This window comes from Mytilus galloprovincialis, chromosome 3 (assembly GCF_965363235.1).
Source record: "Mytilus galloprovincialis chromosome 3, xbMytGall1.hap1.1, whole genome shotgun sequence".
NCBI classification, from domain to species: domain Eukaryota; kingdom Metazoa; phylum Mollusca; class Bivalvia; order Mytilida; family Mytilidae; genus Mytilus; species Mytilus galloprovincialis.
Window position 1 is genome coordinate 37996223 of NC_134840.1, and position 26534 is coordinate 38022756.

Sequence of the window (26534 nt, forward strand, 5' to 3'; positions counted from 1 at the left end):
TTATTATATATTATCAATTTATTTTAATAATTCAATACCATAGTACTTCTACCAGCAGTATCTCTGCCTCAAAAAAGTATACAATAATCTACAACCATTTGTTACTTTGTATTAAAAGTTACACATGACAGAAGAAAGATAGATATTTACAAAATTATACACAAACCTGTAAGAACATACATAAGCTATCTTATGACCACAATTGAATAAACAAATTAAAAGGCTGTTGCCTTGAAAAAAAAATAAAATTGAAGAATCAGTTGTGGAAATTTTCTAAAACCTGATCAATTTTCTTAAAATTAAGTCTTGTTTATGTTGTACATGATCTTAATATGACATTCTTTTGCTTTCGAATCAAAGCTATGTTCTAATACCAATAAAACATGGGCTACACATGATTGACGTCAAAAATGCAATTGAAATTGGAACTTTATCTGTGAATTTAACAATGCCAAGAATCCAAAAATTGTTATCTTTGCATATCATGATTGATTTAAAATACAATATAACTGTAATGGAATTCAAATCATTGGTCAAATAGAATAACAAAAATTACATTCACATGGCCCTCCTAATAAATATATCCCTGCCAAATTACACAAACTAAATGGTCTTATTACATTGGTTGAATTGCATTACATAGATTTCCTAGTGAAATAAAAACCAATAATTTCACATGTGAAATAAATGTGGTTATTTCACTTCTCTGACATTATACAACAATAGGTGTTGTCAAGACATGGATGAAGTTTGATAAAAACAAATTGAGAATGCATAGAAAAAAGATATTGTTTCTTTAAATACATTTTCCTTAAATTTCTTACAATATTTATTTTACAAAGGTAATAAAAAAGAATAACTGAATTAGAGAATTCAAATATCGAAAAATATTCAACTTGTGACCCAACAACACTGAAAATTAACTTATTCAGTACTTACAATTTGAATTAATGTGTTGTTCAATCACTCTTTGAATATTTTTGATATTTTAATTCTTCAATTAGCTAGTCTATATATATTGAAACATTCAGAAGAATAAACTGTTGATACAGAGATGTGTCTCGTCTATTGGCATAAAATTCAAAAAAAGACAGTCTGATAGACAGCAACATTGCTTATTATTTTATTGTCACTTGAACATGAACTAGCGTGCAGGGCCTCAATATTGTAGACAAACTGAGATGTCAAGACAACAATCATTTTTAAAGAAAATATATTTGTCTATTTTTAGTAGTTTCTTAAGCAGAAAACTTAACAATTGTTGATGCTGTTGTCCTTACTGTGGCCAGAAAACCAAATCATATGTCTCACTTTCAGAGAAAAAAAGATGAAGACTCTACAATTTTTTTTTAATAATTCAGATTTATTTGTAGTAAAAAATCATTTTATATTGTTGAAAGAAGCAGGATTTAATTGGGTAAGAAGGATTTGCAATAAGAAGTCATTAAAAAACAAATAAAATTTTAAACTGTTCCATGCCACAAATCATTTTTAATCCTTTTACAAAATTAAAAATAAATACACAATTTTAAATAGTTTAGATTGTATAACTGCTGACACAGGTTTGTTTAACCCTTTACTCCATGGATATATTTTTTTTAAATACTTGATTCGCATAGGATTTTTTTCCGTAAAAAAAATCATCAGGTTTAAAGTGTTAATGCATTGTGAAAACTAATATTTCATCAATGAAATTCAAGTCAGATATTCTCATGAATCTCCTTTTCATATTGGATACAATTTTTTTAAGTCTGATGCAGACATTTTGGAGACATAGCATTTCAACTGAGGTACTACACAGGTGTCAAAAGGCGTCATTATGGAGTAAAGGGGGTGGCGTCAAAAGGCGTCATTATGGAGGAAAGGGTTAATACAAAAATCCTGGTATGAATAGAAACTACCTGACTTTGAAACCTTTATGAAAATGATAGAAATGGAATGAACAAAATCCCTAATGTTCTAGAATATTATATTTGATTATTTATGAAACTGAAATATTCCAGAAAGTGCCAAATATTTTTTAAACAAATCAAAAATTCAATTCAACAAAATCATTGAAAGCTTTCCCCAAAAGTGATACTTATCTAAAAAATATATAACAGAGCAATATTAAAGCATGTATGCAGTTTTGTTAAGACACAAGACCAGGTTCATACCACTTAGAAAATAATTTTGCCCAAACAATTCATTCAAACACTCTATAGACATGATACATGTAGAAGTCTTACATTTTGTTTACATGTTGATTAATATTACCATGATGATTATGAACTAGAGGCTCTCAAGAGCCTGTGTCGCTCACCTTGGTCTATGTGCATATTAAACAATGGACACAGATAAATTCATAACAAAATTGTGTTTTGATGATGGTGATGTGTTTATAGATCTTACTTTACCGAACATTCTTGTTGCTACAATTATCTCTATCTATAATGAACTTGGCCCAGTAATTACAGTGGAAAATATTTTCTAAAAATCTACAAAAATTTATGAAAAATGTAAAAAATTTACTATAAAGGGCAATAACTCCTAAAGGGGTCAACTGACCATATCAATTATCTCTATCTATAACAGTACTTTCTGTGGAAAATGTTATTGAAAATCTTCAAATTTTAACAAAATTGTTAAAAATTGACTATGAAGGGCAATAACTCCTTAGGGGGTCAATTGACTATTTTGGTCATAGTGACTTATTTTTAGTTCTTACTTTGCTGTACATTATTGCTGTTTACAGTTTATCTCTATCTATAATAATATTCAAGATAACAAAAAAACAGCAAAATTTCCTCAAAATTACCAATTCAGGGGCAGCAACCTAACAACCGATTATCCGATTCATTTGAAAATTCCAGGGCAGATAGATCGTGACCTGATCAACAATTTTACTTCCTGTCAGATTTGCTCTTAATGCTTTGGTTTTTGAGTTATAAGCCAAAAACTGCATTTTACCCCCATGTTCTATTTTTAGCCATGGTGGCCATCTTGGTTTGTTGGCCGAGTTACCGGACACATTTTTTTTAACTAGATACCCCAATGATGATTATGGCTAAGTTTGGTTAAATTTGGCCTAGTAGTTTCAGAGGAGAAGATTTTTCTAAAAGATTACTAAGATTTACGAAAAATGGTTAAAAATTGACTATAAAGGGCAATAACTCCTAAAGTGGTCAACTGACCATTTTGGTCATGATGACTTATTTGTAGATCTTACTTTGCTGAACATTATTGCTGTTTACAGTTTATCTCTATCTATAATAATATTCAAGATAATAACCAAAAACAGCAAAATTTCCTTAAAATTACCATTTCAGGGGCAGCAACCCAACAACGGAATGTCTGATTCATCTGAAAATTTCAGGGCAGATAGATCTTGACCTGATGAACAATTTTACCTCGTCAGATTTGCTCTAAATGCTTTGGTTTTTGAGTTATAAGCCAAAAACTGCATTTTACCCCTATGTTCTATTTTTAGCCATGGCGGCCATCTTGGTTGGTTGACCGGGTCACCGGACACATTTTTTAAACTAGATACCCCAATGATGATTATGGCCAAGTTTGGTTAAATTTGGCCCAGTAGTTTCAGAGGAGAAGATTTTTCTAAAAGATTAAGATTTACGAAAAATGGTTAAAAATTGACTATAAAGGGCAATAACTCCTAAAGTGGTCAACTGACCATTTTGGTCATGTTAACTTATTTGTAGATCTTACTTTGCTGAACATTATTGTTTTTACAGTTTATCTCTATCTATAGTAATATTCAAGATAATAACCAAAAAACAGCAGTTTCCTTAAAATTACCAATTCAGGGGCAGTAAACTAACAACGGGTTGTCCGATTCATCTGAAAATTTCAGGGCTGATAGAACTTGACCTGATAAACACTTTTACCCCCATGTCAGATTTGCTCTAAATGCTTTGGTTTTTGAGTTATAAGCCAAAAACTGCATTTTACCCCTATGTTCTATTTTTAGCCGTGGTGGCCATCTTGGTTGGTATGCCGGGTCACCGGACACAATTTTTAAACTAGATACCCCAACGACGACGGACGACAGACGACGGACGACAGACGACGGACGCCAAGTGATGAGAAAAGCTCACTTGGCCCTTTGGGCCAGGTGAGCTAAAAATTCATAATATAAAGTTATATAAAATACAAAAAATAAAACACAACATATTTTTTAATAATTCATGTAGTTAACACATTAATGTTAATTATTGTACATTGTGTGTGCAAAAAGGGTGTAAAATATCAAAAATACATGTTAATAATTCACTTGATTCAAGTCATTTGTTGTTTCAAGAAGTTTGAACATTATGCATGTTCTTATATTTGTATTGAAATCTACACAAATATTCATTACAACTGGCTTCTTATGCCATTCTTCAATAACATGAAATTAAAAACAAACAATAAGATGTTGCTGTATATATCATTTTTTAACATGAAGGACAGGCCGGATGACAATATGTTTCAGTTCCCATTTTTAAGTAATGTTTGAAAATAAACTCTGATAAATATTGCTTCATTCTAAAATAGCTTGTAAAATTTAGAGACAAATTAATGTGATTTGCAGAATATTTAATATTGTAAGAGAGAAGACAAATTTCAGTTCAAATAAGAGACAAATAGAAAATTTATATAACTTTTTGAAACAAATTGCAAAAATTTTTAATGATTAGATCATTTTATTAAACAGCCTTAAAAATGGAATGTAGAAAGAATTTATATAATTCTTGAATTTAATAATGAAATTTAAAAATTAAAAAAATATTTACTTCTGTAAGACATTTAGTTTGCAACTATAACATTGAAATGTCAATATATTTTATTTCAGGTACATCATTTTTATGAACTATGTAACCCTTCCTTTAAAACAAATCATGTATGTAAAAGCTAACCAATCTAGTCTATGTGGCCTCAGACAAAGTAGACTGTGTAACTTCTTCAATTTGTACAATGATAGGACTAAATTCGATGTACAACTTCTATAAAATGTAGTTTCAAATGAAGATATAGAATATGAACGACATGCTGCCTTTCTGTAAATTGAAACATAAAGTACACCACAAAATTAATACCAAAAAGAAGGTATATCAATCCATATAATTAAACTTAAAATGCTTTAAATCTTGGATTCTGGAATTAGTCTTGCTCAATACTTAATTCAAAACTTTCTATTTCTTTAAACTCCACGCTCATCTTTTCTATCTTGTTAGCCCATTCACTGGATTTCACTACCTGATGAAAGTAAATAGAGATATGTATAAACTATCATTTTATTAACCACCTCATTTTTATAAAACATTTGTTATTCTATACTCTTTTCCATGATGGACTAAAACCCTTTGAAAATATTGTATCAATTATCATACTGACCCTATTTAAGGTAGCACAATACAAAGATTTTTTCACTCCCAATCAGACAACTTTAAACTGATGCAATTCATTTCATCCTTCTTTATATTTTATAAATGAAGTACCAAAAGAAAGAAGAAAGATTAATCTTTCAAATTGTGATAATTTCATTATGACATAATTATTATATAATCAATTATTATGTAATTAGTTGCTATATTGTGATGTCCACACTTGAATGAATTTAGCATCTTTGTTCTTCATAGCATCCCAAAATGTTTTACAGATTCATGTACAACACAGCTTGACCTCCAAAACTGTGTCCCAGATTTCCAAAAACATCAATAGAACAAATTTTATACCCAATTGAATTTAGTGATCTCTTATGAATTGATGTTACAAACTTCATTGAAGATTTATGAGAGAATGAAATACAATAGAAAAAATCTGAGACACAGTTTTGGAGGTCAAACTGTGTTGTGCAAGAATCCATAAAATATTTTTGGATGCTATAAATAACAAAGAAGCTAAATTCATTCAAGTATGGACATCACAATATAGCAACTAATTACATAACAATTAATAATGTAATAATTATGTCATAATGAAATTATCATAATTTGAAAGATTAATCATTCTTCTTTCTTTTGGTACCTCATTTATAAAATTTAAAGAAGGATGAGTGGAATTACATCAGTTGAAAGATGTCTGATTGGGGATGAAAAATCTTTGTATTGTGCTACCTTAATCAAACTCTGTTTTCTATGTGATGAAAAATAGATACTCTATAATTGTTTCTTTTCTATCCTCAGACTGCTTTTGACAATTTTTTTTAACATACTGTTAAAACATGTGTCTTATTGTAAAAGACATTATGTTGATCTCTAGATGTGCTTTGGTTTTTGAGTTGTAAGGTTGCTGCCTCATTGATGTCTAAACCCATATCTCCTATTATTCATAGATATTAAATTCACAATGAGTATGTGTCTTGTCTTTTCATTCCTTAAATTAAAAAAAAAACACAACATAAAACAATTTATTTTGAATTGAAAAGCAATGCCTACATTGCATTTATAGGTTTGACAATTCTCTTACCTGTTGTTTTTTGGTAGGCAGTTTTTTCTTTGGTTTATAAGTCTTACTCATGCTTTTGTTCACCTGCAGATCACAAAAGTCTGTAAACAAAAATATATCAATTATGATTTAATAGACTAAGATAGGTTCAAAATTTATACATGTCTGACATATGCATTTGAAATTCTGTTACATTAATTTGACAATTTATTGAAATTTTTCAAGACTTTTTAGATATAAATATTATACAAAAGGCTGTCAGACTGACAGCAAACTGAATATTCCAGCATGAAAATGATATTTGCAAATCTGGACCCATAAACAGAATCAAGTAATGGAAAGGCCAAAATCAATCTAAGAATCACTTTTCCCAGCTAAAGGTCTACAACTCAACAACAATAAATGCTCAAAATTGTAAAAATTGAACTTGACCTTCATTTAGTCAAAGGAAATTAAACAACGTATCTAAGCATTATCAAATTTCAAAGGAAATTAAACAACGTATCTAAGCATTATCAAATTATTGCAGGGATACTGTTTACTGAATAAATAATATAATGAAACCAGGTAAAAAAAATAGTCTAGAAATAAATCATTTTTACTTTCATTTCACTTAACATTACATCATATATACCATCTTCTTCCATAGAAAACAACATAGGTGATGAGGGTTTTGAATTTTGAACACTATCCTCCATTGTTACGTCCATAGAAGCATAGTCTGACAGAGGGGTAATGGGCACTCTTTTTACTGGAGATTCCAGTAATGATGTTCTCTTGATATCTTCAAACCCAAAACATGAATCATTTCCCCTCTTCCTTAATGTCCGAACACTTTCATTTGGTGTAGAAGTATCCTGGACCATAGCAGGTATAATTTTACTAGGTAGATGAATAGAAGTACTCATTTTTGGTCCTTTCAATTTTGGTTCAGGTTTGATTTTATCTACAGATTCTTTTTTTGTCACTTTAATTTCGGTGAAAACATTTTGTAGTGTATCCACTTTACGTTTCCTTAACTGTCTTTGAGATTCCTCCACCATCTGAATATCAAGTTTTTCTAAGGCTACAACTGGTGACTTTGGTAATGGTGTTGTAGGAAACTTAATTTTTTCTTTCAATGGAGATTTTGGGGTTTCATCAAATCTTACACTTTTATTTTGTGCTTTAGGAGTTTTTGTTTGAGGTTTCGGTGAGATTTTCTTTTGCACTGTTGGTGTTTTTTTCTGTTTAATTGATTTTTTGTCTTGTTTCTTTCTTTTTTTGTCTTTCTTATTCAGGGAAGATTCCTCAGACATTGGTTCCTCTTCAAAGTCGTAAGGACTGCCAACAGACGAAGAAGTACTAGATCCTGTAGTATTCTCTTCATCTCCCTCATAACCTATTTCTTGTTCCTGAAATCAAATTAAATACACTTACAATCGAAGGATTCATTGAAACATTACAGATCCAAATTTTATGTTAATTTTTTCAGGCTGATGTTTCTTAGCGTCCATAGGCAAAACCAACAAGTGTGTGTCCCCTATTATGACATCTTTTTTATATAAATATCTAAGATGTTTGTTTTTAATAGAAAAAAATACCTCCTTTCAAGTTCATCAAAATTTTGCAAATGGGCTAATGAAATTTTTTAATAATTACATGTAGCGTAAGAATAGGGTGAAAATGTTCATGACTCTTTGGCACAGTTCAATAAAATAACAATGTGTTCCGCCAAATTTTAGTTTATTTAATTATTTGACAAAACTCGTTAAATTTATTACACTATTCCATGATTAAGAGACTGCTAATATTTACATTTATACATGGTAAACACACTTACATTTTTGTTCTCTTTTTTTGATGTACTAGATGGTCCTGTATTCTAGAAAAAATATAAACAATTCACAACTATGTTACAAAAATACAACAAGAGTGCACACGCTGAAATGTCTCGCCTTCTATACTAATCATTGATATTATGTTGATAGTCCTTAGTATAAAGCTAAGCTTTATAACAACTGTCACATAAACTTAACATTAACCAAGATAACTAAACATAGACCAATGAACCTTGAAAATGAGGTCAAGGTCAGATGAACCATGCCAGGCAGACATGTACAGCTAACAATGCTTCTATACAACATATATAGTTGACTTATTACTTATAGTTTAAGAAAAATAGACCAAAACACAAAAACTTAACACTGTGCAATGAACCGTGAAAATGAGGTCACGATCAAATAAAACCTGTGCGACTGACATAAAGATCATAAAATATTTCCATACACCAAATATAGTTGACCTATGGCATATAGTATTAGATAAAAAGACCAAAACTCAAAAACTTAACTTTGACCACTGAACCATGAAAATGAGGTCAAGGTCACATGACATCTGCCCACTAGACATGTACACCTTACAATAGTTCCATACAACAAATATAGTAGACCTATTGCATATAGTATGAGAAAAACAGACCAAAACACAAAAATTTAACTTTGACCACTGAACCATGAAAATGAGGTCAAGGTCACATGACATCTGCCCGCTAGACATGTACACCTTACAATCGTTCCATACAACAAATATAGTAGACCTATTGCATACAGTATGAGAAAAACAGACCAAAACACAAAAATTTAACTTTGACCACTGAACCACGAAAATGAGGTCAAGGTCACATGACATCTGCCCGCTAGACATGTACACCTTACAATCGTTCCATACAACAAATATAGTAGACCTATTGCATATAGTATGAGAAAAACAGACCAAAACACAAAAATTTAACTATAACCACTGAACCATGAAAATTAGGTCAAGGTCAGATGACACCTGCCAGTTGGACATGTACACCTTACAGTCCTTCCATACACTGAATATACTAGCCCTATTGCTTATAGTATCTGAGATAGGGACTTGACCACCAAAACTTAACCTTGTTCACTGATCCATGAAATGAGGTCGAGGTCAAGTGAAAACTGTCTGACAGACATGTGAACCTTGCAAGGTACGCACATATCAAATATAGTTATCCTATTACTTATAATAAGAGAGAATTCAACATTACAAAAAATTTGAACTTTTTTTTCAAGTGGTCACTGAACCATGAAAATGAGGTCAAGGACATTGGACATGTGACTGACGGAAACTTCGTAACATGAGGCATCTATATACAAAGTATGAAGCATCCAGGTCTTCCACCTTCTAAAATATAAAGCTTTTAAGAAGTTAGCTAACGCCGCCGCCGTAGCCGCCGTAGCCGCCGCCGCCGCCGCCGGATCACTATCCCTATGTCGAGCTTTCTGCAACAAAAGTTGCAGGCTCGACAATAATTATGGAATACATGTATTCAGTTATTTGTTAACACATGTAGATGTCAAGAATATCACAACAGAAGCACATGAATATTTTTCAGATGAGCATTATTTCATTGATCTATTATTTAAAAAAAAAAATCAATTTGAATTGCAAAAATGAAAGTTTAATCAAACAATACTGTAACATTTACTTTTCCCTGAAGAACAAAGAGTTTAAATAATTCATAACGCATTTTAATACCCAACATCATTCAAACTATGTTTTAAATCTTTGAAATAAAAGACTGATCCCCAATGTGCAAAGAAACATTTTGTGTTCAATGAATATTTATTCCAATCATAACACATTTTAATACTCGACATCATTCAAACTATGTTTTAAAATCTTTGAAATAAAAGACTGATCCCAAATGTGCAAAGAAACATTTTGAGTTTAATGAATATTTATTCCAATCATAACGCATTTTAATATCCGACATCATTCAAACTATGTTTTAAAATCTTTGAAATTAAAGACTGATCCCCAATGTGTAAAGAAACATTTTGTGTTTAATGAATATTTATTCCAAATAATTTAATTAAAAAGAAATTCCCCATCCCAGGTAATGACTGATCAGGGATCTCCATGGATGAAAATTGAACGATGGAGGAACTTTCACCATCATAAACCATATCTACGCCGTACAGTGTAGCGCGATCGAAAGTATTTCATCCCTCCACATAAGGATAGGTGAACATGCTAATTCATTGCTTATTTAAAATTATATTTATTTGAATTTTCATTATAAATACTATATAAAAGTATATATATTTTCAATAATTGCCGTTTGTAACCCTTCAAATGCCAAGCCCTCATGCCCCCTCCATTTCCCTTAGTCGAGAATGACCAATAGCTATCACGAAGGTCCCCATGTAGTGTTCTTGCTATTTTTATGCAGTTAAGCTGCATTATGCGAGCACCCTAGATTTTTGTTCTACCCAATAAATCCTGAAATACTTGCCATTGTTATTATCTAGCCTGCTACTATGTTATATATAACTAATTGAACACTTTTTTAATACTTTTTATTCTGGATTACAAAAAAAATAACCAGAAAAACCTTAAATGATCGTAGATTTATCCAAAAGTTTTAAAGTTACACATAGGAAGTAGTGCTTATTAAGAATCCTTGTGTAGTTCATTATGACTTGCGCTTTTAGCTAACATGTCAAAGAACAATTGTGTGAAATATTTAATCGCCAAAAATCTCTTAAGACAAGTAGTTTAGATTTCCCAAATGGCAAAAGTCGTAGGAATATTGTTTGTCATCAATACGTAGTACAACTACGTCAGTAGTCTATTATATAATAAGTTCAACTGTTCATGCTGTTGGCGGCAATTTCAAATTAGAAAAAGAAATTTTCGTAGCTTTTCAATTTGGAGGCAGGTGTGCAAATTAGCGGGGGTCCGAGGTCCGCGACCTTCCACTTTTGCAAGCGGAATTTCGACTAGGATAGTTGGTTTCAGCTACGCCCGACGTAGTCACCTTACATTTGAAAGAAAATAAGAAATTACTTTGCAAACCTTTTCACCATGTTCACCAAAGTCTCCAATTAAACGAGCTAAAAACTTATTTTTATCATTATTATTCATGACGGCGATGTTCATTTTGTTCAACCGCTAGCTTTATACAGAAAATCGCCGACAAATATTGTATAAATTCGAGTAAAATCGTATCTGATTGACAAAAACAACATTGTAAACACATAACAATGGCGGCCGTGAAGACAAAATTTTACAAAATCGGATCCGATTCCGGAAGCGGATAAGGGTAATTCTGGGTTTGGCGATCATTTACAAAATAAATCCAAGCAGGTGAAAAAATACATCTATGCATGGTAAATGAATATAAACACTATTATTGTACACCGAAAGATATATGTACAAGAAAGAAAAAGCAGAAAAATATTTTATTCAGAAACTCAAAATTACTTTTTGACAAATTTTAATTTAAAAATCCAATACAACGTGACAGCTGGGAACAGTATATCTAAGGCAGCAACCATTTGATTTTCTGGATTTTCTGGCCGGGGGGGGGGGGGGGGGGGGGCTATGGTTTTTTTTCTGGACAATTTTTTTTTTCAGCCTATGGCGAAAAACAATCTATTTTTTTCCCGACAAGTCGAAAACATTTTCTTTCTTTCAATTTTAGCATTACATATAGTGGCAGCTGAGGGTGAAACAAACAATTTTTTTTTATCTCAGAATCAAAAACAAATGATTTTTTTCTCCAAATTTTCTTTATAAATGATAAATGATGATAAAGCATGTGAGATGCTTTTAAAGTGTAAACATATTACTGCAATTTCGAGGGGTTATTTGTTTTTTCGCAATTTTGAAGGGTCAATTAAAGTAGCTTAAAGTTTCATTCTTTATTTTCACAAATAATGCAACTATATTATATATACCTTAATGTAAGTATATCATATGATATATAGGTGGCATTCTTTGGGCCACTTTACCCCCTCCTGTTTGATAACTTGGAAACGGTCGAGCTCCCCACCCCTAAACCATATGAGGGACAGATCCAGGATTTTAGGTTAGGAAGGGCGCAAACTTAAATTTTCGCCGAGCAGAGCGAGGCTAAAAAAAAATTGAGGTAAAATTATCGGAATATTCTTTTTCAAGCTGAGAACAACCCATACTTTGCAAATTTAAGGGGGGTGCAAGCCCACAACCCTCCCCCGTCTGAATCCGCCCCTGCATATATTAAAGTATAGGACAATATGATAAATAAAAAATGAAATATAGGGGGAGTCCCTGGAGTTACCCCACCCCCTCCTGTTTGAGAACTTGGAAACGGTCGAGATCCACACCCCTTAACCATATATATTCATGTTTGTGACAATATGAATCAAAGAGCTGAAAGCTCTGAGGAAAAATGACGCCACTGTCTCTTATATTGGGATAGTTTTTATGCAAGTCTTGATTTTCACATACCTTAATTAGTTTAACAATGCAACATGTCTCGTAAGCATATAATTGATATTTGTATATGTGTGTTTGTGAAGTGAAGGTGACAACTGACTGTTTTTTTTAAGACAAATGAATAGGTCAAGACTACCTGAATTGTACAAATAAATACCGTAGAAAGGCTTGTATATTTCTCACTGGTACATAGTCTGAATCCGGGTCCGTTCGCGCCCATTCACGTTCGCCCCCTTTCATTTTCACACCCTACATGTTTGCACCCAATCTTAATTGGTTTTGTGTTTAATAACTCTGTAAGCAAGTGTTTTCTTATAAGTATAATTGTTGTCATTGTCTCAAAATAAAGTGTTGAATAAATCTTAATCATGTTTTGGATAGGGTATTGTTAAAAATAATAATAATCCTTTCTAAATAAAGTGGTATTTTGTCAACGTTTTATTTTGTGTTGAATAACTCTTAATCATGTTTTGGTTAGTGTATTGCTATAACTTTGTTTCATTGACTTGTTTCAAAATGAAGTGAGATTCTGACTATGTTTTTTTCTGTGTGGTGAATAAATTTTATCATGTTTTGATTATAATAGTGGATTGCTATATTTTGGTTCCTATATTTTATTGCTTCGTTGTTTCAGATCAAAGGGACCAAGCTGTTAAAAACAATTATCTTTTGTGTTTTTCCTTTAAAATCTTCAATGTTTACTCATACCAAGCTATAAATACATTCAGTATTTACACCAAAGCAATTAAAAACAACAATCATGATTTTCCAATTATTCAACTTGAATTTGAATTAAAATTGGGCGTGAATGAGTGGAGTGCGAACGGACCTTGGGTGCCACCGTGCGAGCTGCGAACGTGTAGGGTGCGAAAGTGTATTGGGCGCGAACAGACCTGATACCACAGTCTGAACCCCCTTCTCCCACAAAATATTAAGTAAACAATCTTTTTGTTACTGTTATCAAAGGTCTAATGAAACTCAGGTAATTTCAAACATTTGTCAAAGAATTCTAGTCAAACCGGCACCTGGTTAAATTGGCACCTGGTTAAATCGACACCTGATTTAGTCAATTCATCACCCATGTTAAATATATATTTTTAACAGTATTTTAAGCAAAAAGAGTAAAAATAAGAAAGGGGTTGCCAGAATTTAAGCAATTTTTGGGTGTTCATGTACATTTTGTATATATTTATTTTTCTCAACTAAATGACTTTTTTGGTGTATTTTTAATGATATATATATGAGTAGTCCAAATAATTATTACGTCTGGCAAGGCTTTTTTAATTTTATTCTGGGACACCTTCCTATGACCGCAAGGCTATGTTAATTATTTTCTGAGACGCCTTCCTACGAACGTCGTAGGAAGGCGTCCCAGAAAAAAAATAAAATATCCTTGCCAGACGTCATAATTATTTGGACTAATACATGAGATATTGGATATTTTTATGCATTATTTTAACCAGTTGAGCATTTTACAGAATTGTTGGTTTAATGCTGTTCAAACTTTACTGAAAAAAAAACACCTTAAATTGGCTAATTATTTGGCATGAAAGTTTGATTTATTGAAAGGGACTCATAGTTTTCCATTTTATTTTAATAATTGTCTAATTGTTAAAACAACAGTTGGGTAAGGGCTTCGTTGTTTACCTTTATACACAACAACATATTCACTTTGGTTTCCTTGTTTACCTAAATACACAACAACATATTCACTATGTACTTGGTAACAGTTATTAATTAATTGAATAGAAAATATTATAACAAATATTATTGGATGCCGAATTGACGTCAAATAGGTGCCGATTTGACGTCAAATAGGTGCCGATTTGACTATATGCCAATTTAACCAGGTGCCGACTTGACTTGTACGTTTCAATTCCTCTGCGATCGTTTGCGGTATTTTCTTGAGAAAACATATTTTCCATCATCAAAGAGAAGAAGAAACTGCTTGAAAATGATTCTGGAACGCTTCATGATTGTAAAAATAAGTTTAATTCACTCAAATAACAATTTTGAAACTTGCGATGTTTAAACAGGAAGTTTCAAAAGCACGTGTAAAAGAAGAAAATAACCGGTGAGAGTGGAAATCCGTACATGACAGATATCACTATAGTACGACTTTGAAAGTAAAACAGTTCCATCCTTTTGTAAAACAGTCTTTAATATACCTATCACATTAATGTTTGAAGGGTCTTAAGCTTATTCAAACCATTTAAGTCGGTATGAAACACCAAAACGGAATGAACAATAACCGATTACGTTTTGCAGTTTACAAATTCTAAACTGGTTCCCGTCAAACTACAACACTTTGTTCGAGTGTAATGGAAAACAAACAGAAACCAGTTAGTAAATATGAAACCGAGTGTAAACTGGTTCCTGGCTGATAACTACACAATGATCATGCATAATGATTAACACAAGCAGATTCCAGTTTGTATGGAAAATAGTAAATACGAAACCAAGCGCGGTAGGCAGAGAAATGTAATGAAGTTCAGGTCGGCAGTAATGGAACAATGACTGCGTCATTTTCCAAAAATCAAATGAAATATAGGAAGAGTCGCTAGGGGTCACCCACCCCTCCTGTTTTAGAATTTTAAAATGGTCGAGATCCCCATCCCTAAACCATATATATTCATGTATGGGACAATATAACAAATCAGATGAAAGATAGGGGGAGTCCCTGAGGTCACTGTTCACCCTCCTGTTTGAGAACTTGGAAATGGTCAAGATCCTTACCCCTAAACCATATATACTCATGTATGGGACAATATAACAAATTAAATGAAATATAGGGAAGTCCCTGTGGTCATCCCAACCCTCCTGTTTGAGAACTTGGAAACGGTCGAGATCCCCACACCAAAACAATATATATTCCTGTATGGATCAATATAACTAACTAAATGAAATATAGGGGGAGTCCCTTGGGTCACCCTACCCCTCCTGTTTGAGAACTTGGAAACCAATGAGATCCCCACCCCTAAACCATATATATTCATATATGGGACAATATAACAAATAAAATGAAATGTAGGGGAAGTCCCTAGGGTCACCCACCCCCAGTGGCGGATCCAGAAATTTTCATAAGTGGGGCCCACTGACTGACCTAAGAGGGGCCCGCTCCAGTCACGCTTCAGTGATTCCCTATATAAGCAACAAAATTTTTCCCAAAAAGGGGGGGGGCGGGCCCCCTGCCCCCTTAATCCTTTGCCTACCCCTACCTGTTTGAGAACTTGTAAACCGTTGAGATCCCCAGCCCTAAATTATATATATTCATATGTATGGGACAAAATAACAAATCATTTACATTTACTATGGGCAAGTCAGTCAGACCTCACCTTTGATCCCTGTTGTAGTGAACATTTGTCTGATTCGTGTCTCATAACTTTTGTACTATAGAACACAAACTCAGTTTTCTTTCCAGGGAAACCAGTCCATTCATACTATTACATGTTCATACTAAGTCAAATTGAACTTCTAGCAGTCAAATAAAACCAAGGTTAACTACCAAGTAGAACAACTGCAATCATTGGGAACTTGTACCACTGCAGACTCACCATAAAAAAAATATACATTGATATATGCATTGCTTTTGAAACCTTGATAACATATAAATTATTTGCCTTAATAAATAAATCATTAGATAAACATGAATGTACTATATATGAATGTTTAATGTTGAGGCAACATTGCAACAGTTTTCATAATTACGGTTGCCTTGGTTTTTGGTTAACTGCCTTCAGCGCTTACAGTGCTTTGATTGGTAATTGTTATGGGGGTTAAAAATCATGTGGAGCTTATTTTTCACGGACACTGTCAAATTCAGAAGTCATGAACCCATTACTGGTATGGCTGGTTTGCAGCAACGACAAAACGAGTCGTACGGGTTATGTAAAAGGTTAAAAAGATTTGTAAAGCAAACGTTGTCAAATGAAAAGGTTTTTATTGACTTTATCTAGCAAATCGATGCTATGCAACATGCATCTTTCGAGTCTGAATAGAAACCGGAAACGCGGATTTATCAATTTAATTGTAAACTACGAAATGAATTCGGAATTACAATACGATATTTCTTTACAGGAAATATTAAAAGTTTTTACTTTTAACTTTTAAAGTAATTCTATATTATCGTTTCAATACAGCAGTACTGAGTTATTTGCGATGAAATAATAATTACTGTTTTGCGTCTTATTTTGTACTTCTTAAAAAGGGGGATACTGATTGCGTAAGTCAAAATAAAAGCACGTGTTCGACTTGTTAAACTTTGTAACTGGATTATTAATTTATTCATTTAATCTGAATTATCCTAAGCATTTGCGGAAACTTAGTTAAATAATTTGACAAATGAATCGTCTATCTTCAGATAATATTCTCCTGTCTGGTTTGTTGATCTACTTGTACAAGCTCAGGTACAAGTGATTAGCGATCTTAATCCGGATATCCCTCAGGCGTTAGAACTGTATTGGATTATACTATAAAAAGGCCTGAGGGTTATGCAATTACATGCATTTAATTATGATTGCTTAAAACAATGGCGTCAGGCTATAAAAACGATCACAGTTTTGAACGATGGCGGAAGACAATTGAACGATGGCGCGAGTCATTTGACGATGGCGCAAGACATTTGAACGATGGTGGGGCGCCATCGTTAAACAGGCCATGGAGATCCCTGACTGATACCCTTAAAGTAAATATATAAGGGTAATATGATTATGGTTATTCCAAGAATTCCCATCATATCATTGGAATACTTACAAGATATTTCTGTGACAGTCTTGTTATTATTTCAAGTGTCTTCCTATACTCAGGTTCCTCAGATGATGAAGGAGTTTCTGAATAAGAAAACATATTTATGTTATCTAAATGGCTAGCTTACATACATGTATGTATTATACATATTAAAGGTTTTCACTTCTGCAGGAATTTTACACAAGTGTGTGTTGATGGTTACTGGTGGCACTAGTTCTTGCATTATTTGTCATAATTTGTTCATCTTACCAGTGTATATGGTAAGTTTAATTAAGATATTAGTACAATGATGTTGCACACTTCAAATGGTGCACTGCCAATTCAACTAAAGAACATCAAGTTTACATTAAAAAATCTAGTCAAATACCCTTTTTGTGTCATTCTTAATTTATATCAGACTTCGCGAAAATGGTCAGTGATGGTCGGTCCTGTTCGGTCAAAGTGAGGCTTGGACCAGTATTTTGAAGGCTAGTGCCGGTCCCGATGTAAAAATGGCCGTTGCAGTGCCTTTTTATCAGTAATTAGTGGTACCACAACTAATTCCAGTACGTGTTTACATGAGTCATCAGATGTACCTGCTGATAATTTCCGGTACTGGTTTCTATTATAAACAAACTGAAACCAAAGTGCTGATCTACACGTGGCCTGCTAAATTTGTTCATGTAGCCATCCCAGACAATCAATCAGCGATTGGAGTCCAATCATTGGACCCTTCGATGGAGATAACAAATACTGAGAAAGTGATTCAGATGATGAAATGGATAGGGAAGATGACTTTAAATAAGAACAATCAGAAGAACATAGCTGGTCCTTGGCTTTATTGTTAATTTGTTTGTGGCTGTCAAAAATAAAACTAATTATAATAAAATTATTTTTCGATAAAATTTGTTATTATTTTTATTTCAGGATAAAACTGACAGATTTTTTAGGACTGGCTAAAATTTTGTAGGACTGACAAATAATCTTACTTTGTCGTTCCCATGACCGACGGGTCAAAAACTGTTTTCGCGAAGTATGTTATATTATGCCCAACTGATTACTATGGTTTCCTTTTGTTACTAAGTCTAAAGGGACTAAAATCAGAATGATGTTTTAAATATTTTTTTGAAGCCCAGAAGTGGAAGTAATCACAAGCCACTGTAGTGTATGACCTTCAACAATGAGAAAATGCCTGTCTTTCTGAAACACAAAATGCATTTAACTTTTATTTGTCTCAATTCCAGGCCTTAAAACTTTCAAACTGGACAGGTTAGTCTGTAATCAGAGTAGTTTTTGACATGTAAACACAGGATTTTTTTTCTCTATTTGTTATGATGAATCTTAATTTAAGATTTCAAAGTCCAGTGATATGAGCAGCCCAGATACTACAGGTTGGGAACAACCCCTCAATGTAAGGACTATATTTTTATAAGGAATACATTTCAAGTGATGAAAAAAAAACACTTTTTAGTACAAATTACCACATATTTATGTAAGGCTGTGGCTATTTTTATATACATGTATTCAAACTGGCAAAATAGCTGATTTCTATATAAATGGCTACTTTACCGGCACTAGCAATAGCCAATATAGTGAAATTGTATATGTGAGCAAATATTAATTTTATTTGAAAAAACTTTTCCCAAAGAAATATACCTCTATCCTAGTGCTGAATATTTTTTTACATCAAATAAAAATGGCTAAACAGGTCAGTTTAATCAAATTTGTTCTAACGTCTTTTTTAAAGCAACTTTGAATATGTCAAGTTGTAGTTGTGGAATTTTAGTCTAATCGGCACCTGATTAAATCAGCACCCAGTATAGTCAAATCGGCACCTGGTTAAATTGGCAACCGATATTGTCATTTCGACACCCATGTTAGATATGTTTATTATGTTTTTTTTTCTTCTGTATTTTAAGCAAAAATATGAAAATAAAGAAGGGGTATAGATTACCTTAGCCTTATTTGGCACAACTTTTTGGAATTTTGGGTCCTCAATGCTCTTCAACTTTGTACTTGTTTGGCTATATATTTTGATCTGAACATCACTGATGAGTCTTATGTAGACGAAACATGCGTCTGGCATACTAAATTATAATCCTGGTACCTTTGATAACTATTATCCAAGTTGTATTGACTTATTTACATTTTCTGAGGGTTTCAGTCTGTATTTTTTTTGTTCATCTTAATTGGTATTCAAGGTTTTGGATGATTTTTAGGCATACAGATTTTTTTTAACATTTGAGCATTTTGCATGATTGTTGGTTTAATATAGCTGCGGAACCGTACCTCTTATAACTTATATAAGGTCCTTAATGTGGCGATTTGACCAAGTGCTGATTTAACTTGTAGTGGTGTTGTTGTTCTAAATATAGAAACCAAAAATCCAGTTTACTCAAAAACTTAACTTTGACCACTGAACCATGAAAATGAGGTCAAGGTCACATGACATCTGCCCACTAGACATGTACACCTTACAATCATTTCATACAACAAATATAGTAAACATATTGCATATAGTATGAGAAAAAGACCAAAACACAAAAATTTAACTATAACCACTGAACCATGAAAATGAGGTCAAGGTCTGGTCAGATGACATCTGCCAGTTGGACATGTACACCTTACAGTCCTTCTATACACCGAATATACTAGCCCTTTTGCTTATAGTATCTGAGATATGGACTTGACCACCAAAACTTAACCTTGTTCACTGATCCATGAAATGAGGTCGAGGTCAAGTGAAAACTGTCTGACAGACATGAGGACCTTGCAAGGTACGCACATATCAAATATAGTTATCCTATTACTTATAATAAGAGAGAATTCAACATTACAAAAAAATTGAACTTTTTTTTCAAGTGGTCACTGAACCATGAAAATGAGGTCAAGGACATTGGACATGTGACTGATGGAAACTTCGTAACATGAGGCATCTATATACAAAGTATGAAGCATCCAGGTCTTCCACCTTCTAAAATATAAAGCTTTTAAGAAGTTAGCTAACGCCGCTGCCGCCGTATCACTATCCCTATGTCGAGCTTTCTGCAACAAAAGTTGCAGGCTCGACAAAAATGTCATAAGATGTGTCTTTTTTAATATAGAATACAGGATAGAATGAGGATCAGTATATAGTAGACGATTTCAATGAGCAATTGAAACCGATGAAATATGGATGATATGGAAACATATGACATACGAAAACATATAAAGACTATCTTATTTGCTTGCTTGATGCAAACACATGAATTAACTTTCCTTAACAGAGTAGCAGATATTTTAAGCATGTATAATCTTCCTCCATGGACTGATCTGAAAGATCAATTACCATCAAAGTTATCATGGAAATGCAAGGCAAGAGAAGCAATAAACTACTGGAAAGTGAATCTTCAAAGGGACGCCAATAGCAAAACAACACTAAAATTTCTCTGCATCCCTAATTTAGACATAGGAAAACCTCATACTATCTGGAACAGTCTACCACCAAACATCGGCGAACTCAGGAAAGCAACAATAAAAGCAAGGTTATGCACAGGGACATATATATTCCAATCGCAGAAAGCTCGTTTCTCAAATATGAATCTTGATGCAACTTGCCCAATTTGTCAACTGGAAGAAGAAGATATCATCCATTTTCTCACTCGCTGTCCCATTTTGGAAGGTATACGCAGAGAATCTCTTAGTGTTATCAAAAGAATTACCATCAATAAAATTGGGCTAGGAAACTGGAATTCTAACTTTCACAAGAGAACTTGTATTGCTCAACTAATCTTGGATTGTCAGCAACTGGCTCTAAACAATATTCTCCCTCAGGATGACCTTTTCCTTAATTCAATAGAAGAACTAAGCAGGAACCTGTTATAGACTCCATCTAAAGAGAGTGTCCTTTCTTAATATCTAGTTCCCATAAGGTCAGTGTGGTTGTACCGCGCTATACCTTAATCAGCTATCTTCAATTTCATGAAATGAAATATGGCTTATTCTCTGGACAATCTAAGGAATAATCATTAATGATTTTTCGACAGTACAACTAGGTCAGTGTGGTTGTTCCGCGCTAAACCTTTATTACATCAATCTTATACACAGAATTTTAAATCTTCATTAGGTTAATATGGCTGTCCCGCGCTATGCCTTCATTTGCTGTCTTAAACAACGTTTATCTTTAATGTAAAGTCATCGCTAAGGCTTTTGGACAGAACAACTAGGTCAGTGTGTGTGTTCCGCGCTAAACCTATCAATCCTGTATGTAAAATTAAATGCTGAGAAAATCCATGAAATAGTAGAATAACTGGTCAGTGTGGTTGTGCCGCGCTATACCTATAAAGGGAATAAATATGCATGTTTAGCTTTAATACCCAGTAGCTACACACACATATATATATACAGTAGATTCCGGTTATTTGCATAGCCTATTTGTCAGACAAAATTATGCAATAAAGCGGAGTATGCTTATATCCGAAATGCCAAATGACAGAGTCAAATAACATCGATAGAACAGATCAGTAAAAGAAATCCCTGAAGAAAGATGAACGTCTGTAATCCACATACAATATACTGAATGTTGATTTATTCTAATAAAAAAATTATGTCTACTCTAGTGTCATATGTGTTATTTTATTTTGTTTCTTTAATAAATAAAGATTATAAACACATTTAGTTTTAGTTTATTTGCATTCAGACTTTCCATTACCTGGGATACGAAAATAAACTGTTCTAAAAATAGATTTGTTTCTGTGACCCATATGTACAATGTACATTGTTAGGCTTTGATTAAAATAAACTTTTAAACAATACTTCACAGTTTATAATTATTTTAACAATAGATGTGTAATGAATTGCTGTTGATATGCAGTTGGGCACTGAAGTAACAACTTGTTAGTTTCGTATATGCAAAGCAGTAATGGTGGGGCCCTGTACGGGTTAATTGCTGGACACAAGTGTTGAAAGTGAGAAAATATAATAATTAAAAGTAAATGCTCTTTTCATAAAATATTAAAAACAAATGATTGATGTATAAAATTCTTTAACCATATGTAAATGCCCTATTATATTAACATTAATACAGATCACCCCAAGCCCAATAGAGTTCACATTGGTTATGATCGATAATTAGCAGGAGTTTTTGTTTTAAAAATTAACCCCAAATGTAATCTATGGACAATTGTTTAAATCCAATCAATTATTAACACCCTTTGAAGTAGAATGGTCAGTGTTTTTACAACAGTTATCTGTTTGACATTTTTATGACCTCGAGGCTTAAAATAGAACATGGGAAACTTTACCTGTGTAGACATCGAGGTTTATTTTTAAATCAAATTCCATAATATAAACACGAAAGAAACTGTTTTAAAACTTTATTTCAATAACACAAAAGTAAATATGAAATAATAACGAAAATAAGGTTGCATTCAAGAAAAATATACTTACCAATTGACCGTTTCCGGTCAAAAATCTCGTCAGTTTTAACTAAGCATATCTAGACGGCAATAATTTTCTATGCAATAAACCGAAAGGCCACTTGTAGAGCTATGCATATAACCGGACAATTTAACATTAGATGAATGGGAAATGGTTTTGTGCAGGAGAAAACTATGCAATTAACCGAATTATGCTATTAAGCGGTATGCAATTAAGTGGAATCGACTGTATAAACATATATATAACAGATAGTTATACATGTTATAATGGCTATGCATAATTAGATCGCTTAGCCTAGGACATATAAGCTTATATGCATTCTTTTATATCGCCTAGTAGTACACATAGACAGATGTAGTAGCTGCAGCAGGCAGAAATCTGAAAACTAGTTATTTTTATATTTTCTTCTTACCTTTTAGTAACATTGTTTTAGTGAATGTAAAGATTTTTTACTATAATGTATCAGTCTGTGCCAAAAACTATTTGAAGTACTAGCCCCATGGGCTAGTAAAAAAAAAAATTACTAGCCCGAATTTATATGTACTGGACCGAATAAAATCTGTGTCACCGGTGAGGATCACGAAGTGATCCGAACCAGCTAGGGGGGTTTGGGGGCATGTCCCCCCACGAAAATTTTGAAACATTAGATGTAAAATCCTGCATCCTGAGGTTACAATTTTGTATCTGGAAGTGTATATAACTTTTCAAAAATATAGAGTTTTTTCTCCATGAAATATAAAAAATTCTACTTTCCTTAAAAAAAACTTCTCAAAACTGTTGACAAGACTGTTAAAGAGTCTTTTCTTTGAATTTAAGACATACATGTAAAATAAATGTATACATGTAGATATAAACCCCTTGCCATCACATTTTATTTACATTAATTTCTCGTTCAAATTTGACTTTGGAAGTTAAAGAGATCATCCTTTCTGATGCAGTCCAAGAAAACAAGAAAATCAATCAGTTAAAATTTTATCCTTCATAATTTTTCATATTATTTTTCAATTTGCTGAACAACTCCTGTTCAAATACAAATACAGATACAAATTTTCCTCCTTTTCCCTGCTCCTTACAGTAGCTACAAAACATAACTAGATGATCCTAGATTCTCGTACTGGAGCCAGGGTCAGGGACAACTGTCCGTCCAATGAGTTTTAAATTCTCGGACCCGTTTATCCTCGTATTTTTTTTTTAGCCTCCGTAACTTGGATTTTTGAACAATCGGTCATTAGGGAGACCGTCAAAACTGGTTTACGGAATTTTTGCAAGGAAGAGAGTGTCAGTTTATTACTATCGATGGCGTTGAGTGACATTCTGCGTTAACTTACGGTAACGATTAAAAAAGTGCACACAGATATGCACTAGACCGGTCGGACTATCGGCAGCGTACGTTAACTAGTCCGAGCTTATTTAAACTAGACACGGGCTTCGGGCTACCGCTTAACGTCGCAGACTGATGTATGCCCTGTAAATAATATTCAAAACTTTCTTAAAACTCTATTAATAACCTTTAAATTGTGACACATTTTTAATGTACATAGAAGTTATTATTATTATTTTTGCAGGGATTTAAGGTTCATCATAACAAACAGACAAATATGGCTGTATTTACAGACCAAAAATTACTCTGAATACAGACTTACCTGTGAAGTTGGAAAAGTTTTAATGCCTGGCATCCACTAGATATAATAAAGTTAAATGCATTTTGCGTTTCAGAAAGATAAAATCTCTTTTGGATTTTGATGGGCATTTTTTTTCCTTCATGCAAAAGGTGTGAAAATTAACTAAGTTGTGGTACAACTATGAGATGCCCCCTCAGGTAAAAAACCGGTTTGTATTGTTTTGATTGTCCTTAATTGACATGGACAACAGGTATCATCACAACTATAGGTGAGTTAAAGAGTTTATCTGAGTCAGTGAGTGGACAGTATCAAAGTAATTCAGGTGTTTGTTTATTTTTTACACCTTCTGCAGAATGGAAAAAAAATGCCCATCAAAAACCAAGAAAGATTTTATCTTTCTTAAACCCAAAATGCATATAACTTTTATATATCTAGTGGATGCTAGGCATAAAAACTTTCCAAACAGCACAGGTAAGTCTGTACACGAGTAGTTTTTTTGGTGAAAATACGGCCATATTTGTCCATTTGTTATGATGAACCTTAACTGTATATATATTTTTTTAATGTTATTTTTAAATAGTTATGTTTTCACTGAATAATTAATTATTATAAGGGTTTAACCAACCTTAATTTAATAAGGTTGGTGTACTCCAACTATTGGAGGAAGTTATAGAGGAAAGAAGATGTCACCATAGGGTGTCAAAGCAAAAAATAAATAGACTTTCAACTTTCAAGACATTATAATTATTTTGACTAGCAAAGATACACTCAAAAAGATAGACCAAACAAACAATTTATTTATGAACGATGAAATACTGTGTATTTTTTTTTTATGAATTCCGAGTAAAATTTGACATTAAAGAATTTTCTCTTTTCTTTTTATGTAACATATATTTAAACTTTTGTATGATACCTGATTCGGTGAGCGTTTCTTTGTTTCTAGCTGACTTTCTTCTAGTTTTTGGAGGCATGTTTTGGTTTACAGTGAAGGGGGCTAAGTGCTTGTTTTTAAAAATGGCGCTTCCGTTCTGCACATGCGTAAGTTACAAAGTATAAAAGATAGAGTACAGATCCGATAGCAGCCATGATATTTTTTATGTGTTTTTGCTGAACGACCTAGCTGTTTGTTTTTATGCCTATGTGTATTTATTTTATTTCATGCTTTTTCCTATTAAAGTTGATTTTTTTATTCAGCGTAGTCGGTTCTCAGAGCATTCTGAAGTCCATGTTAATACGTTTCGGCCACAGTCGTTACGGCCACAGTCATTTCGGCCATACTTAGTAAAGTCGTTTCGGCCCAAATTAGTAAAGTTGTTTCGGCCATGTTTTCTTTTTGTTTTAGAACGAGGATTAATTAGAAACACTTACAGAATTTCAAACGGAACTGGAATAATGCGTTAAAAATTTACATTCATTAATAAATATATGTACCTTGAGCTGTTTTCAGATTATTTGTAAAATGTTGAATACTAATAAAAAAAAATGTTTAATATCATAATCAGATATATAATACCATGAGTCCATTACTAGTACCATGGAAGTAATATTTAAATATAACTTCCCTGCTAGTACTAACTGGACTTCAGTTTCTACGTATGATATTATATAACAACGGGTATAAACAAAGTTGTCAAAAACAGTGAAGGACCCTGATTGTTTTCATTCCTTAGAAAATTACCACTTATTATATTTGAGAAAAATCCGTAAATCACTGTATTTGTGTAAATCAACCCACTGCACGGCAAAAATCTTCAATTTTTTTATGTATGTTTCATATAATAGATCGTTTTTAATAAGTCTTAACAATTTGTTCCAACTTTCTTACACCTGTACACTGTCCGTAAGTTTATGTGTAAATCAACCTATAGTTCACGGCAAAAATCATCAATTTCTTGTCAATTTTTATGTATCATATTTAATATTTTCATATTAAAAGATCGTTTTTCAGTAATATCTATGGCTTCTTTTTTGCATGTGCGATATGAAATTTCATGATGCGTTTATGGTTCGATTTTAACAAATATTTATGTTGAATTACGCAGATTTATATGTACAATATTTGTTTATTTAGAC

General features: G+C 32.7%; 1 protein-coding gene across 1 annotated transcript; it reads right to left on the reverse strand.

Moving 5' to 3' along the window:
• On the reverse strand, positions 1-25512 carry LOC143067878 (uncharacterized). The gene is made up of 6 exons (XM_076241478.1): positions 25375-25512; positions 17449-17525; positions 8249-8290; positions 7061-7820; positions 6448-6527; positions 1-5235 (listed from the first exon to the last, which is right to left on the reverse strand). Exons 1-6 carry the CDS (start codon positions 25430-25432, stop codon positions 5140-5142), a joined length of 1113 nt encoding a protein of 370 aa, XP_076097593.1. The 5' UTR covers positions 25433-25512; the 3' UTR covers positions 1-5139.
• Between the last annotated feature and the right edge of the window lie 1022 nt (positions 25513-26534).